At 47.6% G+C, this 13563-nt stretch overlaps 1 protein-coding gene across 1 annotated transcript in view; it reads left to right on the top strand.

Annotated features, from left to right (window-relative positions):
* NPFFR1 (neuropeptide FF receptor 1) overlaps nt 1–6382 on the top strand; it is a 28420-nt gene extending 22038 nt beyond the window's left edge. Inside the window, 5 exon segments of the mRNA XM_066350231.1 lie at nt 2583–2695; nt 2698–2738; nt 5315–5642; nt 5645–5861; nt 6247–6382. Of these exon segments, the coding sequence (XP_066206328.1) occupies nt 2583–2695; nt 2698–2738; nt 5315–5642; nt 5645–5861; nt 6247–6382 (835 nt within the window).
* Nucleotides 6383–13563: the final 7181 nt, after the last annotated feature.

Here is a 13563-nt window from a genome sequence, read left to right as displayed (position 1 = left end):
GCCACCTATGACCTAACCTTGCCCAGAATGCTGGGGTTTGCCACTGAAGGCTGAAGGTGCCCAGGGCTGTCGGCCCCATCTACGACACTGTGGACGAGCCTAGGATATTTCTTCCAAGAAGCAGGTAAACTGATCTCACTTGCACAAGGGCCACTTAACTATGTCTTGCCTGAATAGTCAGGTTTTTTATTCTTCCCTCGAAGATCTCTGTTGTGGTTGTTGATAGTCCTATTTTCTGCTGCTTTGCTTAATATATATATAGTGTTTCCTTTATTCCTCTTACCTCAATGCCCCACTCATATTTCAGGCTGGGACCTACTCCTAATTTAGAGCTCTCTTTCCCCCTTTTGCCAACCTCTATTATGAATTACCTTTTCCACTCAGTTTAGTGTATCCCAAGGTTCTCTTTACCACACCACAGTAGCAGAGCTCCAGGGAAAAGCAACCTGGTTTCATCTCTCCAGGCAGAGGAGAACAGAAGCTCCATCTCCACACATGCTGCAGATGGCTTTTCCAGTCTACCTGAATCATTACCAGCTAGAAGCAGCGGTCACTGGGACTTGGACGTGAGCTGCAAAGTATAGAATTGTGACAACAAGTCCAGTGCTGTGCGGTCTTTTCCTGGATGTGGACTTTTCCTGGATTCCTGCTCCTTGTGACAGCTCCTAACGGTCTGAACTGGGGTTGGGTAGCATTTGCAGGGATTTGGAATGGTGTTGGTGTCAACTTGGACTTGGTGGACATGTTAAGGACACTACTCTTTTATGGATTCTTGCTGTATTGGCCAAGAGTTTGCTTAAAGGCTTTAATCACTGTAAAAAAAAATAGAAGACTGGATAAAGAAGATGTGGCACATATACACTATGGCAGGGGTCCCCAAACTTTTTACACAGGGGGCCAGTTCACTGTCCCTCAGACCGTTGGCGGGCTGGACTATAAAAAAAACTATGAACAAATCCCTATTCACACTGCACATATCTTATTTTAAAGTAAAAAACAAAACAGGAACAAATACAATATTTAAAATAAAGAACAAGTAAATTTAAATCAACAAACTGACCAGTATTTCAATGGGAACTATGCTCCTCTCACTGACCACCAATGAAAGAAGTGCCCCTTCCAGAAGTGCGGCGGGGGCTGGATAAATGGCCTCAGGGGGCCACATGTGGCCCGCGGGCCGTAGTTTGGGGACCCCTGCACTATGGTACACTACTCAGCCATAAGAAATGATGACATCGGATCATTTACAACAAAACGGTGGGATCTTGATAACATTGTTCGGAGTGAAATAAGTAAATCAGAAAAAACAAGAACTGCAGGATTCCATACATTGGTGGGACATAAAAATGAGACCAAGAGACATGGACAAGAGTGTGGTGATAGCGGGGGGGGGGGGGGGGGGGGGGGGTTTGGGGGGGGAGGGAAGGAGGGAGTGGGGGAGGGGGAGAGGGAGCGGCACAAAGAAAACTAGATAAAAGCTGACGGAGGACAATCTGACTTTGGGTGATGGGTATGCAACATAATTGAATGACAAGATAACCTGGACATGTTTTCTTTGAATATATGTACACTGATTTATTGATGTCACCCCATTAAAATTAATAAAAATTAAAAAAAATAATAATAGTCACTACTGAGATGATCAATTGAAGAAATGGCACAGACTTGTCCTAATATTGAAGGCACTGTTGGCAGGACACTGGGCAAGAGGACAGCCTATTCTGTAGGTTCCCAAAGTTTTGTGGAGAATCCTTAAATAGCTGAAAATTGTTTTCTTTTCTTTCTTTCTTTTTTTTTTTTTTTGTATTTTTCTGAAGTTGGAAACAGGGAGAGACAGTCAGACAGATGCCTGCATGCGCCCGACCGGGATCCATCCGGCACGCCCTCCAGGGGGCGACACTCTGCCCATCAGGGGGTGATGCTCTGCCCCTCCGGGGCGTCGCTTTGCTGCGACCAGAGCCACTCCAGCGCCTGGGGCAGAGGCCAAGGAGCCATCCCCAGTGCCCGGGCCATCCTTGCTCCAATGGAGCCTCGCTGCGGGAGGGGAAGAGAGAGACAGAGAGGAAGGAGAGGGGGAGGGGTGGAGAAGCAGATGGGTGCTTCCCCTGTGTGCCCTGGCCAGGAATCGAACCCAGGACCCCTGCACGCCAGGCCGATGCTCTACTACTGAGCCAACCGGCCAGGGCCGAAAATTGTTTTCTTTGACACACCTACTGAATCGGTTTACTTGAGGACAGAATGCGCAGGCTGATTGCTATGTGCCAGCTAATCAGTTTGCCCCCAAAAGTGTGCAAACAGAATTCCTGTTTCTCACCTGCCTGCAGCTTCCTCCTCCCCTCTTTCTTGTAAATCTTTTCCCACCTTTTGTTCCCTTGCTACTGAGACCAGAGCTGACTCCTCACAGGAGAGACCAATTTGCTTGCAAACTAGCCTAACTGACATCAGAGCTATTCTCTAACACTCGCAAAGGTGCGATGATGAGCGTAAAGTGCCACACCTGCCAGCCTTTCCCAAGGTTAGCTCTCACCTGGGAAGACTGGGACCCACCTAGACCCTTGCTCCTCTTTTCTCCCTTGCTGCAGACCCTGCTGTCTCATGCACCCTTTCCGTGAGAAGATGAGCCTGCCAAAGGCTCTGGTCACTGTGATGGTCATCTGGGCCCTGGCCCTGCTCCTCATTTGCCCCCGAGCCATCACATTCTTACACATGAGGAGCACCACTTTGTGGTGGACGCCCATGTGGGGAAGCTGTGTTAGCCTTGCTCGTGGGTTTACTGGCTGCAAGCACCTTCCCTGATTGGTTCGTGAGCACGTGGCAGCACCATGTGTGTATGGCTTATGTAAGGCTATGGGTGCTTATGCTCAGGGGGATTGCCAATGGTGGATTGCCTTCCACCACTGTGAGGGGCCATTCTTGCTGTTTCCTTGCCTGAGAAGCAGCTTTCCCCTGCCTGTGTGCTTGTCCGCCATTGTGAGACTTTTTTAAATGGAATGATCCATGCTTTCCGGCTCCGCAGTTTCTCTATTGTCTTCCCGAATCCAGTGTGAACCTGCCTGGCCTCAGCCACCAGTATTACATCTAGCATAGTGGGCAGGATTCGGAGCAGGTTGGTTTGGAGTTGCCAACACCCTTGAGGGGTGGAATAGAGGAGTGGCTGTTCCCAGTGGCTCTCCTGTTGGTGACCATGGGCTGGATGCTTTTTACAATCCTGTGAGAAGAAACTAAGAGCTCTGTGTGAGAAGCTGAGTGAGGTCAAAAGCTGCAGGATAAGCTATAGGCTGAGCACCAATGACAGTATGCACTAGAGCAAGAGCTGGAGAGGGAGGCTGACCAGGTCTAAGAGCTGCTGTGTGAGGTGGAGGCTGAGCACCAACAATGCCTGGAACTGGAGCAGTCTCTAGACAAGGAATTACAGGTTCACGAGTTGCAGTTTTCCCTAGAAGCCGAATGTTCACAGCAACAGCTGTTGGAGAAACAACTGTGGGTTCAGGAGCTCAAGTCTGAGCTTCAGGCCAAGAGCCAGAAGCCACAGTAGCCAAAGCAGGTGCAAAAGACAGAGCTGCATTCCTGCCAGTGGAGTGGCTTTGAGTTGGCAGGAGCAGGCATTTCTGACTCCTCTTCTTCTGAGGAGGAGGCTTGGGCTGCAACCCAGGGAGAGCTGATGGAGTTGGGGGCACAATTCAGGCAGAAACCCAACAAGTTGCTGGCAGCTTGCTTGCTGCAGTTGTGGGACATAGGGGTGGATGGCATCATGCTCTCTGGAACAGAGATAGACTATAAGGCTGTGAAGGCTGCTGCCTTTGCTGCCCCCTTACTAACAGGAGAAATGGGCCTATAAAGATTACCTGAACATAGATGTGGGTAGATTTGATAGCTGCCAGGGCAGGTAGGGAGAAATTAGATAACAAGCCTAATAAAGTCTTGTTGGAGCTTTGGTGGCAGCTTGAGTCAGAACAGAGGTTCCAGCTGCTGAGAAAGTGGGAGAAGCAGGTGGCCCCGGCATCTGCCAGGAAAATGGCTGATGTTCAAGTTCAGCTAAGAGAACTGTCAAGGCAGCACAGGCCTTGAATGTTTTTCACTCCACCAGGCCTTGTGAGCAAGGACCTCTGAGGGGTTTGGATGGAGCTCGTGGCAATGGACAGAGCACTTACGGAAATGTGCTGAGATCTGTCAATAAAGAGCTATATGGCTAGTTGCCTGTAATGGACTTTTTATTTTGGTGATTTGCACCAACAGCTGGGCTGTTTATCATGGACTGCTTCTCACCCAGTTGCAGAGACGCACCAAGGTCACTTTCCTCAATGGACATGGCCCTGAATTGTACTGGCCCCCCACCTATGATGAGTGGCCTTGTTGGCACCATGTGGTAAGGGGTTAGAGGTGGGCCTCCAGTTAACTCGCTGGGCAGAGTGCTCAGGGAGACATTGTGAAGTGCACCTTTGTAATTGTCATTTTTAGTATGTACCATATTTCCCTATGTATAAGACACTCCCTTGTATAGGATGCACCTTACTTTTGGGGCCTGAAATTGGGGGAAAAAATGTATTACATAAAGTTATTGAACTCAAGTTTTATTCATCATAAAATTCATACAACTCCTCATTGCTGTGCGAAAAAGCGGGAAATGCAAGGAAAAAACCCTACAACCACTGTATAAGACACACACACACACAGTTTTTAGACCCCAAATTTTTGGGGAAAATGTGTGTCTTATACATGGGGAAATACGGTATATAATGTACCTATTGTGAGGCGAGCAACCCTAAAGCTGTGGATGTGGGGCAGCTGTGTTAGGCTTGCTCACAGGTTTACCCGCTGCAAGCACTTTACCTGATTGGTGCGTAAGTGTGTGGCAGCACCACGTGTATGTGGCCTATGTAAGGCTATGGGTGCTTTTGCTTGAGAGATGGGGGATTGCAGATGGCAGATTGCGTGCCCACCACTGTGAGGGGTCATTCTTGCTGTTTCTTTGCCTGAGAAGCAGTTTTCCCCTGCCTGTGTGCTTGTCCGCTGTTGTGAGACTTTATTAAATGGAATGGCCCTAATGCTTTCTGGCTCCACAGTTTCTCTACCATCTGCCCGAATCCAGTGTGGACATGCTTGGCCTAGGCCACCAGCATCACAGCCCACAGCTGCACCTGCCTTGTCCTGGCCTGAGAAGAACACGTGCCAGGTTTGTGCCACCCGGCTCTTCTTGCACAACTACCTGGCACTACTCACGGATGCTCATCACGGTCATGTACGCCCTCATTGCCTGCCAGCTTGTCAAGGCCTTGGCTCAGCTAAGTGGCAAGGAGGCAGCCTCTGAGGGCAGGCAGGGCCCAGTCGCAAGGCCCAGGTGGTGCACATGCTGATAGTGGTGGCACTCTTCTTCACACTGTCCTGGTTGCTCATCGATTCGAGGAAGCTCAGCGAGCCACAGTTGCACCTGGTCACCATCTATCTACTCCTTCCCTTTGCCCACTGGCTGGCCTTCCTCAACAACAGTGCCAACTCCGTTGTCTGCTGCAGTTTGCAGGCTGCCCCCTGTGTCAAGCTCTGCCCACCATAGCGCAGGAGCCACAAGAAGGCCTGCTTGGAGCAGCCCCACGGGCTCCTGTCCACATGGGTCTTGGTGAAGGTGTAACCCAGCAACTCCGGCCTGCTTCTGGGTCAGCTCCCACTGTGGGAGTCCCCAGGCCTGGCCACCTCCTGCTGCGCTATGGCCACGTGGCACACTATGGCTTAGCCTGGGAGGGTCCTGGCTGCTCCCATCTGCCTCTCACCATACCTAGTGATATCTTCACTACCACCTCCCCCCGCCCCAGACAGAGGCCGAGGAGGGGAAGGGGAGATAAGTTTCCCCAAAACCCTTCTGCGTGGTAGATGCTCGAGTTCTCACAACAGTTTGGGAATAGGCTTTCCTTTCCCCTTCTAGAGAGGAGAGACCGAGACCTGGGAAGCCGTGGCCAGTCCAGCCTCTCAGCTGGAAATCTCACGACATGGCTGGTCCCAGTGCCTCTGGGATTTTACCATCTCCAGCTGTCTCCAGAGGGGCCGGGAAGGTGGAGCACAGTGAAATGTGCAGATGCTAGTCAGGCTGCTGGACAGAAGCGAAAAGCAAAGCTGGCCTGCTCATTTGATGCTTTGTGTCCATGTCCCAGAGTCCCTCAAGTGTTACTGGAGACACTCGCCTTGACTCCATCCAAGGGAAAATGGTGAGCCCATCCTGCCAGCTTCAGGTAGGTGTGTCTTCTTGGTGTCCAGGGCCAGTTACTCCTTTCCAAAGGACTACAGCAGGACTTCCCACCTGAACAGTCGCAAATGTGACCTGAAGAGCCCACACCAGTACGTGCTGGTGCTCTGGGTCTCTGCCTCTGGGTCTGAGGCCTGTGGGGAGTAGGGGATGGGTGGCTCTGTCCTCCCTTCTCTCCTTATAAGGGGCCCACCACCATCAGGCAAGAACTTATACTGTGACAGGCAGCTAGCTGCAAGGCCACAGGAAGGTGTCAGTTTATTCATGAACGGGAGGAACAGAAAGCACTGTACCTTTTCTGCCTTTGGAAACACCTCTGTTTTCTTGGGCAAGCACAAAGCCTTCCCAAGGCCTTTTTCCTGCTCACTCCCGGGAGTGGTGGGGAAAAGGTGGCAAACCAAAGCTGGTGTGCCCTTTGGGCCTCTGGGAGGACGAATACTAAATCCTTCCCAATGTGAATAATTCGTGCTCCCTAAAAAGAGTTGGGGGCCAAGAGGTCTGCTGTATACTCTGACTCTCATCCAGCACGCCTGCATCACTTTGGAGAAAATTCTCTCCAGAAAATGGGAGGAAATGGAATGGCCTTGGTCAGGGGTCCCCAAATTTTTTACACAGGGGGCCAGTTCACTGTCCCTCAGACTACTGGAGGGCCAGACTATAAAAAAAACTAGGAACAAATCCCTATGCACACTGCACATATCTTATTTTAAAGTGAAAAAAACAAAACGGGAGCAAATACAATATTTAAAATAAAGAACAAGTAAATTTAAATCAACAAACTGACCAATATTTCAATGGGAACTATGGGCCTGCTTTTGGCTAATGAGATGGTCAATGTGCTCCTCTCACTGACCACCAATGAAAGAGGTGCCCCTTCCAGAAGTGCGGCGGGGGCCGGATCAATGGCCTCAGGGGGCCGCATGCGGCCCGCGGGCCGTAGTTTGGGGACCCCTGGCCTTGGTGGTTCTTCCCTGGCTCCTATAAACTGCAGTAACTGGATATTTTCCCCTCACTGCTGTAGAAAACACGGCGCTGCTAGAATTTCAGGGAATAAAAAGGAAACACTTCTAGGAGTCTGGGCAGAGAATGGGATTCTAAGGCTTCCATTTCCTTAACCTACACACGGTGTCTTAACTTTGTTTATTCCACTTGACTTACAGATGTAGGGGCAGAAGAAAATTCCTAAACAATTGTGTAATTCCTTCTCAAGCAAGTCCCCACACAGTGTCTCCTTTGATTCATACAAATAAGGAGATGTTGTTGCCATTTTATAAACAAAGTAACTTCAGAAAATAATTTAATGTTGGGTGGGTGATGGGCACACAATTAAATCAACAGTTCAAATGCAATAGAAATGTTTACCTGAAACCTATGTACTCTTATTGAGCAAAGTTATCCCATTAAATTTAATTTCTAAAAAAAAAAAAAAAAAAAAAACCCCCAAAAACCAAGGAGAGAGAACAAAGTAACTGAGGCTCAAAGGGGCCAAGAGTACAGGCCACAGAGGGGCAGGGTTTGGAGTAGCATTTGTTTTCTGGTGGTTTCTCCTCCACTGTCTCCTGCCTCTGAAGGACAGTGGATTGGGGATAGAGGAAAGGAAGGCTGGAAATTCCCACAAGGGTTTTCTGCCTCATGATGAACCAGAATGCATGTGGAACCAGCATCCCCACCCTCTAGCACTTGGCCTGGGAAATGAGTCTATTGTGTTGACTCTTTTAATATCCGGCTTGAACTGCTCTGTGTACAATGTCTTTAAACACATGTGCTGAGCAGGGTGCCAAGATACTGAGGTCCTTCCTGACCCCACCCAGTCCAGGTATCTGGGGTGATGGATGAGGGTCCGGGAGAGGGTGTGCCCTCTTGGCACTCATTAGCTAGTGCATGTATGGCCCCCATTCTGGTGCTGTGTCAGTATAATGTGTCACATAGGCCAGAGAGCTCTCAGCTACTTCATGTGAATAACTCTGACTCCAGGCTCTAAAAATAGCCCAGTGAAAAGGTCAACTCAAACCCAAATGCATGTCCCTGTGGGTGGAATCGGTCCAGAGACACTGGTCATTTTTCTGGAGTGTGTTTCTTCGTTCGCATAGCCTCCCCAGCCACAAAATCACAGCCTCAACAGTGGGGGGAGACTGGGATGCTCACCCAAGCCAACCCTTCCACCCAAGGCCCTTTGTTTTATTTCTCCCCAAAGATGCCATGCTTTGAAAGATAGTGCCTGCCACAAAGACTATGCTAGGTCGTAACTGAGATATTTTGCTGTTATTCTTTTTCATTTAAAAAAAACAAAGGCTATGCCTGCCCATTTAAAGATTTTATTTGGATGGTAACAGGCTGACTTGATGCTTTTAAATGGGGGTAATGCCTCATGGGTACCTGTGGAGTGTTTGGTTTTTGTATATGTTGTCAAATATACACAATATAAAATTTGTCATTGAGGATGCATCTTTTTTTTTTTTTTTTAACAGAGTCAGAGAGAGGGATAGACAGACAGGAACGGAGAGATGAGAAGCATCAATCATTAGTTTTTCATTGCGCGTTGCAACACTTTAATTGTTCATTGATTGCTTTCTCATATGTATGTGCCTTGACCGTGGGCCTTCAGCAGACCAAGTAACCCCTTGCTCGAGCCAGCGACCTTGGGTCCAAGCTGGTGAGCCTTGCTCAAACCAGATGAGCCCGCGCTCAAGCTGGCGACCTCAGGGTCTCGAACCTGGGTCTTCTGCATCCCAGTCTGACGCTGTATCCACTGTGCAACCGCCCAGTCAGGCTAAAATTTGTCATTGAAATGGTTTTGAAGTGTACACTTGAGGGGCACTAAGTGCCTTCATATTGTTGTGTAATCATCACCACTGTTTCCAGAACTTTTTAAAACATCCCCAACGGCAGCACTGTACCCATTCAACAACTCCCATTTCTCCCAGCCCCTGAAATCACGACTTTACTCTCTGTCTCTATGAATTTGATTATTCTACGTACCTCATACAAAAGTAGTCATATAATACTTGTCCTTTGTGACTGGCCTCTTTCACTTAGCATAAATAACATCTTCAAGTTTCATCCGTGTTGTAGCATGTGTCAGTACTTTGTTCTTTTTTTTATTATTCTTTTGAGAGAGAGCAAGTGAGAGAGAGAGAAAAAAACATTGATTTGTTGTTCCACTTATTTATGCATTCATTGGTTGATTCTTGTATGTGCTCTGATTGGGAATTGAACCTGCAACCTTGGCATATCAGGACTATGTTCTAATCAACTGAGCTACCTGGCCAGGGCCACTACTTTGTTCCTTTTTAAAGCTGAATATATTCCGTTGTATATGTATATGCCACATTTTGTTTCTCCACGTGTAGTAGGAAGTTAGATAGGCATGAGTAGAGCAGGAACAGCGGGCCAGGTGCACAGGCTCACCAGGGTGCAGAGCCCTGGGTGCCTGGCAACAGACAAAACTACAAGCCCTTGAACAACCACTCCTTTAAGCATTAAACCCTTGGGGATGACATCTAGGCCTTAGCTGAGTTTCATCTCCAAGCCCAGAAAAGCAGCAAAACCAGACAGATTGATGCCATGGCTGATGTCAGCACCAGCTGCAATGACTAATGTCCCCTGCCCTGGTGCTGACCAATCAGTGAAGACCACAATCCTTAGGAGACACTGGGAAAGCTGATGAATATTCTATTGAGATTCTTCCCTGAGACCTCAGATAAAGCCCTCAGGATAAAGGACCCAGGGAGGCTCAATCTATGGAGCATGAGCCCCCCCCCTCCACGCTCTTCTCTTCACCCCTTGTTTTCCCAGGGTATTCTCTCTCTCTCTCTCTCTCTCTCTCCTCTCTCTCTGTCTCTCTCTCTCTCTCCCCCTCTCCCCTAAGCTCCAAGGACCCTTCTTTTGCTGTAACTTGTTTCCTGAGCCCATTTCTTCCACAGCTCACTTCTGCCTCTATGACTTTCTAAATAAACTTTCTCATATAATTTGAGTCTTGGCTCTGAATTCTTCTATTAGTCAGAACTCAGGAACTGAGGTTGCTACCGAGGCTAATGCCTAATGCCATTTTTCTCACTGTTAACCCACTCATCTGTCAATGGATGCTGGATTGTTTCCACCTTTTCACTATTGTGAATAATGTGTGGAGTTTGAAGATACTGGAGTTTTAAGTTTCTGAAAATAGTGCCTGTGTGAACCCTAAGGACAGAGACCCCAGGTTGGGAGCTGGAATTTCTCCCAACCTAGCACTTATGGGTGACAAAGCAGTCTCTGAGGGAAGCTATGGTTGTCTCCCTCCCCCATGCCCACCCCAGCTGTTCTGAGCTCCTCCTGGGCTTTCTTTCTTAACTTACGTGGCTATAAAATGTTATGTTCTCTTCATGGGATCATATTTGATGAAGCTATTTTTATAAGTATAGTTTCATTACATTCACCAGAATCCTATGTCCTGCTACCTGGGCCCTGTCAGGGGCCTAGCCCAGCTACACGAGGCAGGCAAGGGCAAGCAATGCGGACTTCTCGGGACAGTTTGTCCTCTGCCTACGGTCTGGTCAGGTCTCCTAAGGTGACTACCCTTTCAGAGGTGGAAAGTTCGGAGATGAATTGGATGTATGATGGAGGAAGAAGGCCAGTGGCCTGTTGACACTCTGTGCCCCCACGCCAGAGGGGCTCTTGGAGGGACTCTGTGTCCTGTCCTGTCATGTACAGTTTGAGAGGTCTTGCTAATCACGGGCTCCACTGATGAATGGCCTCTTGACTTCACCAAGACCACGCAACACTCAACAGACCAACATGAACTGGAGGCGGGCGCCCGGCCTGGACCCCACAAACCACAGTCTGCCCAGCCCTAGGCTGAGGACTTTCTCTTGGGGCCTGGAGGACGCATAAGTTGATTTGGGATGGAATAGAGGGCGGAGTTGGCAAGGTGGGATGAGAGCCCCCCATCATTAGTCTACTGTGTATTCATCCAAAAACCAAGGTGTGAGCCAAGCTGAGGACTAGAGGGACAAAGCATTGCTATTAAGCTCTGTACTTTCTTGCATCCATTTCCTCAGCTCACCCCTCAGAAGTGCCACCAAGGAAAGATAGATGGGAAGGAGGCGTACTAAACGGGCTTCCTTACAAGCAAACAATGTTGAATCAACAATAGATTCCTTGTTGAATAACTCAATTATTTATGTTTATGGCACTTTATTGTGTTTTTTCTTTCTCTCTCTCTCAACAAAAGCACTAGATAATTACTGTGGAAATTTGGCAAAATTTAGATAGGCAAAGAAACAAAAATAAAAAGCACCCAAATCCCTCCATAAGAGGTAAGTAAGCATAGCCAATCTTTATACATATCTACTTATATGTTTAAAATGTTTGTAACAGCTTTATTAAGGCATCATTTGCATACGATAAAATCCACCCATCTCAGTGTATTAGCTATTGGATACAGTTGTGTAACCCCCATCACACTCAAGCTATTTCCAGCCCCAGCGCGCTCTCCCTCCCAGGAGCACCCCAGGCCTTTCCCCTCTGCTCTCCTTCCCCCACAGGCACGCATCTCCTAAGCACTAAAGTTCCCCACAGACTTGCAACCAAGGGAGCAATAGGCAGTGGCAGCTCGTCCCAGGCTGACCCCCTGAACCTGTCCCCAAGGTCCCCTTTCCTTTGACTTCCCAATGAGCCTGGGCAGCCCCACTTAGGCTCTCCTGTGCCCATCCTTGTTTCACTGTCCCTAGCTTTAATAAATGTACTCTCAAAATAAAAAAAATAAAAAGATATTTCCAGCATCCCATCCCAAATTCCCTGTGCCAGTGTGCCTGCCCCCACTCCTGGTCCCAGACAACTACCCATCTGATGTTGTAATGTCATAGCCACAGAACCACACAGTGAACAGCCTTGAGCTGTCTTCTTTCACTTAGCTTGACATTTGTGAGATTCATCCCACGAGAGCACGTATCAGTAGTTTGTTTCTTTTTATTTCTGAGTAGTATTCCATTGTGTGGATGTATTGCATTTTGTTTGCCCATTCATTAGTTGATAGACATTTGGGTTGTTACTAGTTTTTATAAATGTGTGAATTATAAATAATGCTGCTATGAACATTCATATACAAGTCCTTATATGTATATGTGCTTTTGATTCTCTTGGGCAAATACCGAGGAGTGGGTTTATTGACTGTATGGTAGTGTGTAGTTTGACAGTAGGGAACTTCTAAAGTGTTTTCCAAAGTAGTTGTACTATTGTGCATTCCCATCAGCACTGTAAGAGTTCAGTTCTTCTTGCCATCATTTAGTAGTATCAGTCTTTTAAAAATTTTCCTGATGATTATTGATGTTGGGCATGTTTTCATACCCTTATTGGTCATTTTATATTTTTTGTTGTAAAGTGTTTCCAAATCTACCGTTTAAAATTATGATTTTACTATAGACACTTAGTACAAAAATTGCCTTAAATCTAAGAGGAACTTATCACTGATAGATGATTTTTAATCCTTAGGCCCTGGCCAGTTGGCTCAGTGGATAGAGCATTGGGGCCCAGTGTGCAGAAGTCCCAGGTTCAATTCTTGGTCAGGGCACATAGGAAAAGCGAACATCTGCTTTCTCTCCCCATTTTTCTCCTTTCTCTCCCTCTTCTCCACCTGCAGCTAGTGGCTAGATTGGTTCAAGTATCAGTCCTGGGCACTGAGGATAGCTCCGTTGGTCCCAGTGCTTCAGCCTCAGGTGCTAAAAATAACTCAGTTGATTCAAGCATTGGCCCCAGGTGGGGGTTGCTGGGTGGATCCTGGTCAGGACACATGTGGGAGTCTATCTCACTATCTCTCCTCTCACTTAAAAAAAATTATGAATGGGTTTAAAGTAAGATAAGAGGATAAAATGTGATAGATGTGAGAGGACATTTTTTTTTAATTTTTTTAAATTTTATTTATTCATTTTTAGAGAGGAGAGAGACAGAGAGGGAGAGAGAGGAGAGAGAGACAGAGAGAGAGAAGGGGGGGAGGAGCTGGAAGCATCAACTCCCATATGTGCCTTGACCAGGCAAGCCCAGGGTTTCGAACCGGCGACCTCAGCATTTCCAGGTCAACACTTTATCCACTGTGCCACCACAGGTCAGAGCAAGAGAGGACATTTTAATAGGTGGTTAGGAATGGCCCTTCTGAAGAGGTGACATCTGCATACAGAAATGAATAAAGTGAAAGAAGGAACCATGTGAACTGCTAAGGAAAGAACAATCCAGACCAAGACGATCTCATGTGCAAAGGCCTTAAGTTAGGAGGGCGATCAATGTAAAAGGAATTAATGCATATCAATATGGTACTAATTTCAACAATTATGTTTCTGGTCAACTCAAAACATTTA

Source organism: Saccopteryx leptura, chromosome 9 (genome assembly GCF_036850995.1).
Source record: "Saccopteryx leptura isolate mSacLep1 chromosome 9, mSacLep1_pri_phased_curated, whole genome shotgun sequence".
Lineage (NCBI taxonomy): Eukaryota > Metazoa > Chordata > Mammalia > Chiroptera > Emballonuridae > Saccopteryx > Saccopteryx leptura.
This window is presented reverse-complemented; position numbering and strand designations above follow the sequence as displayed.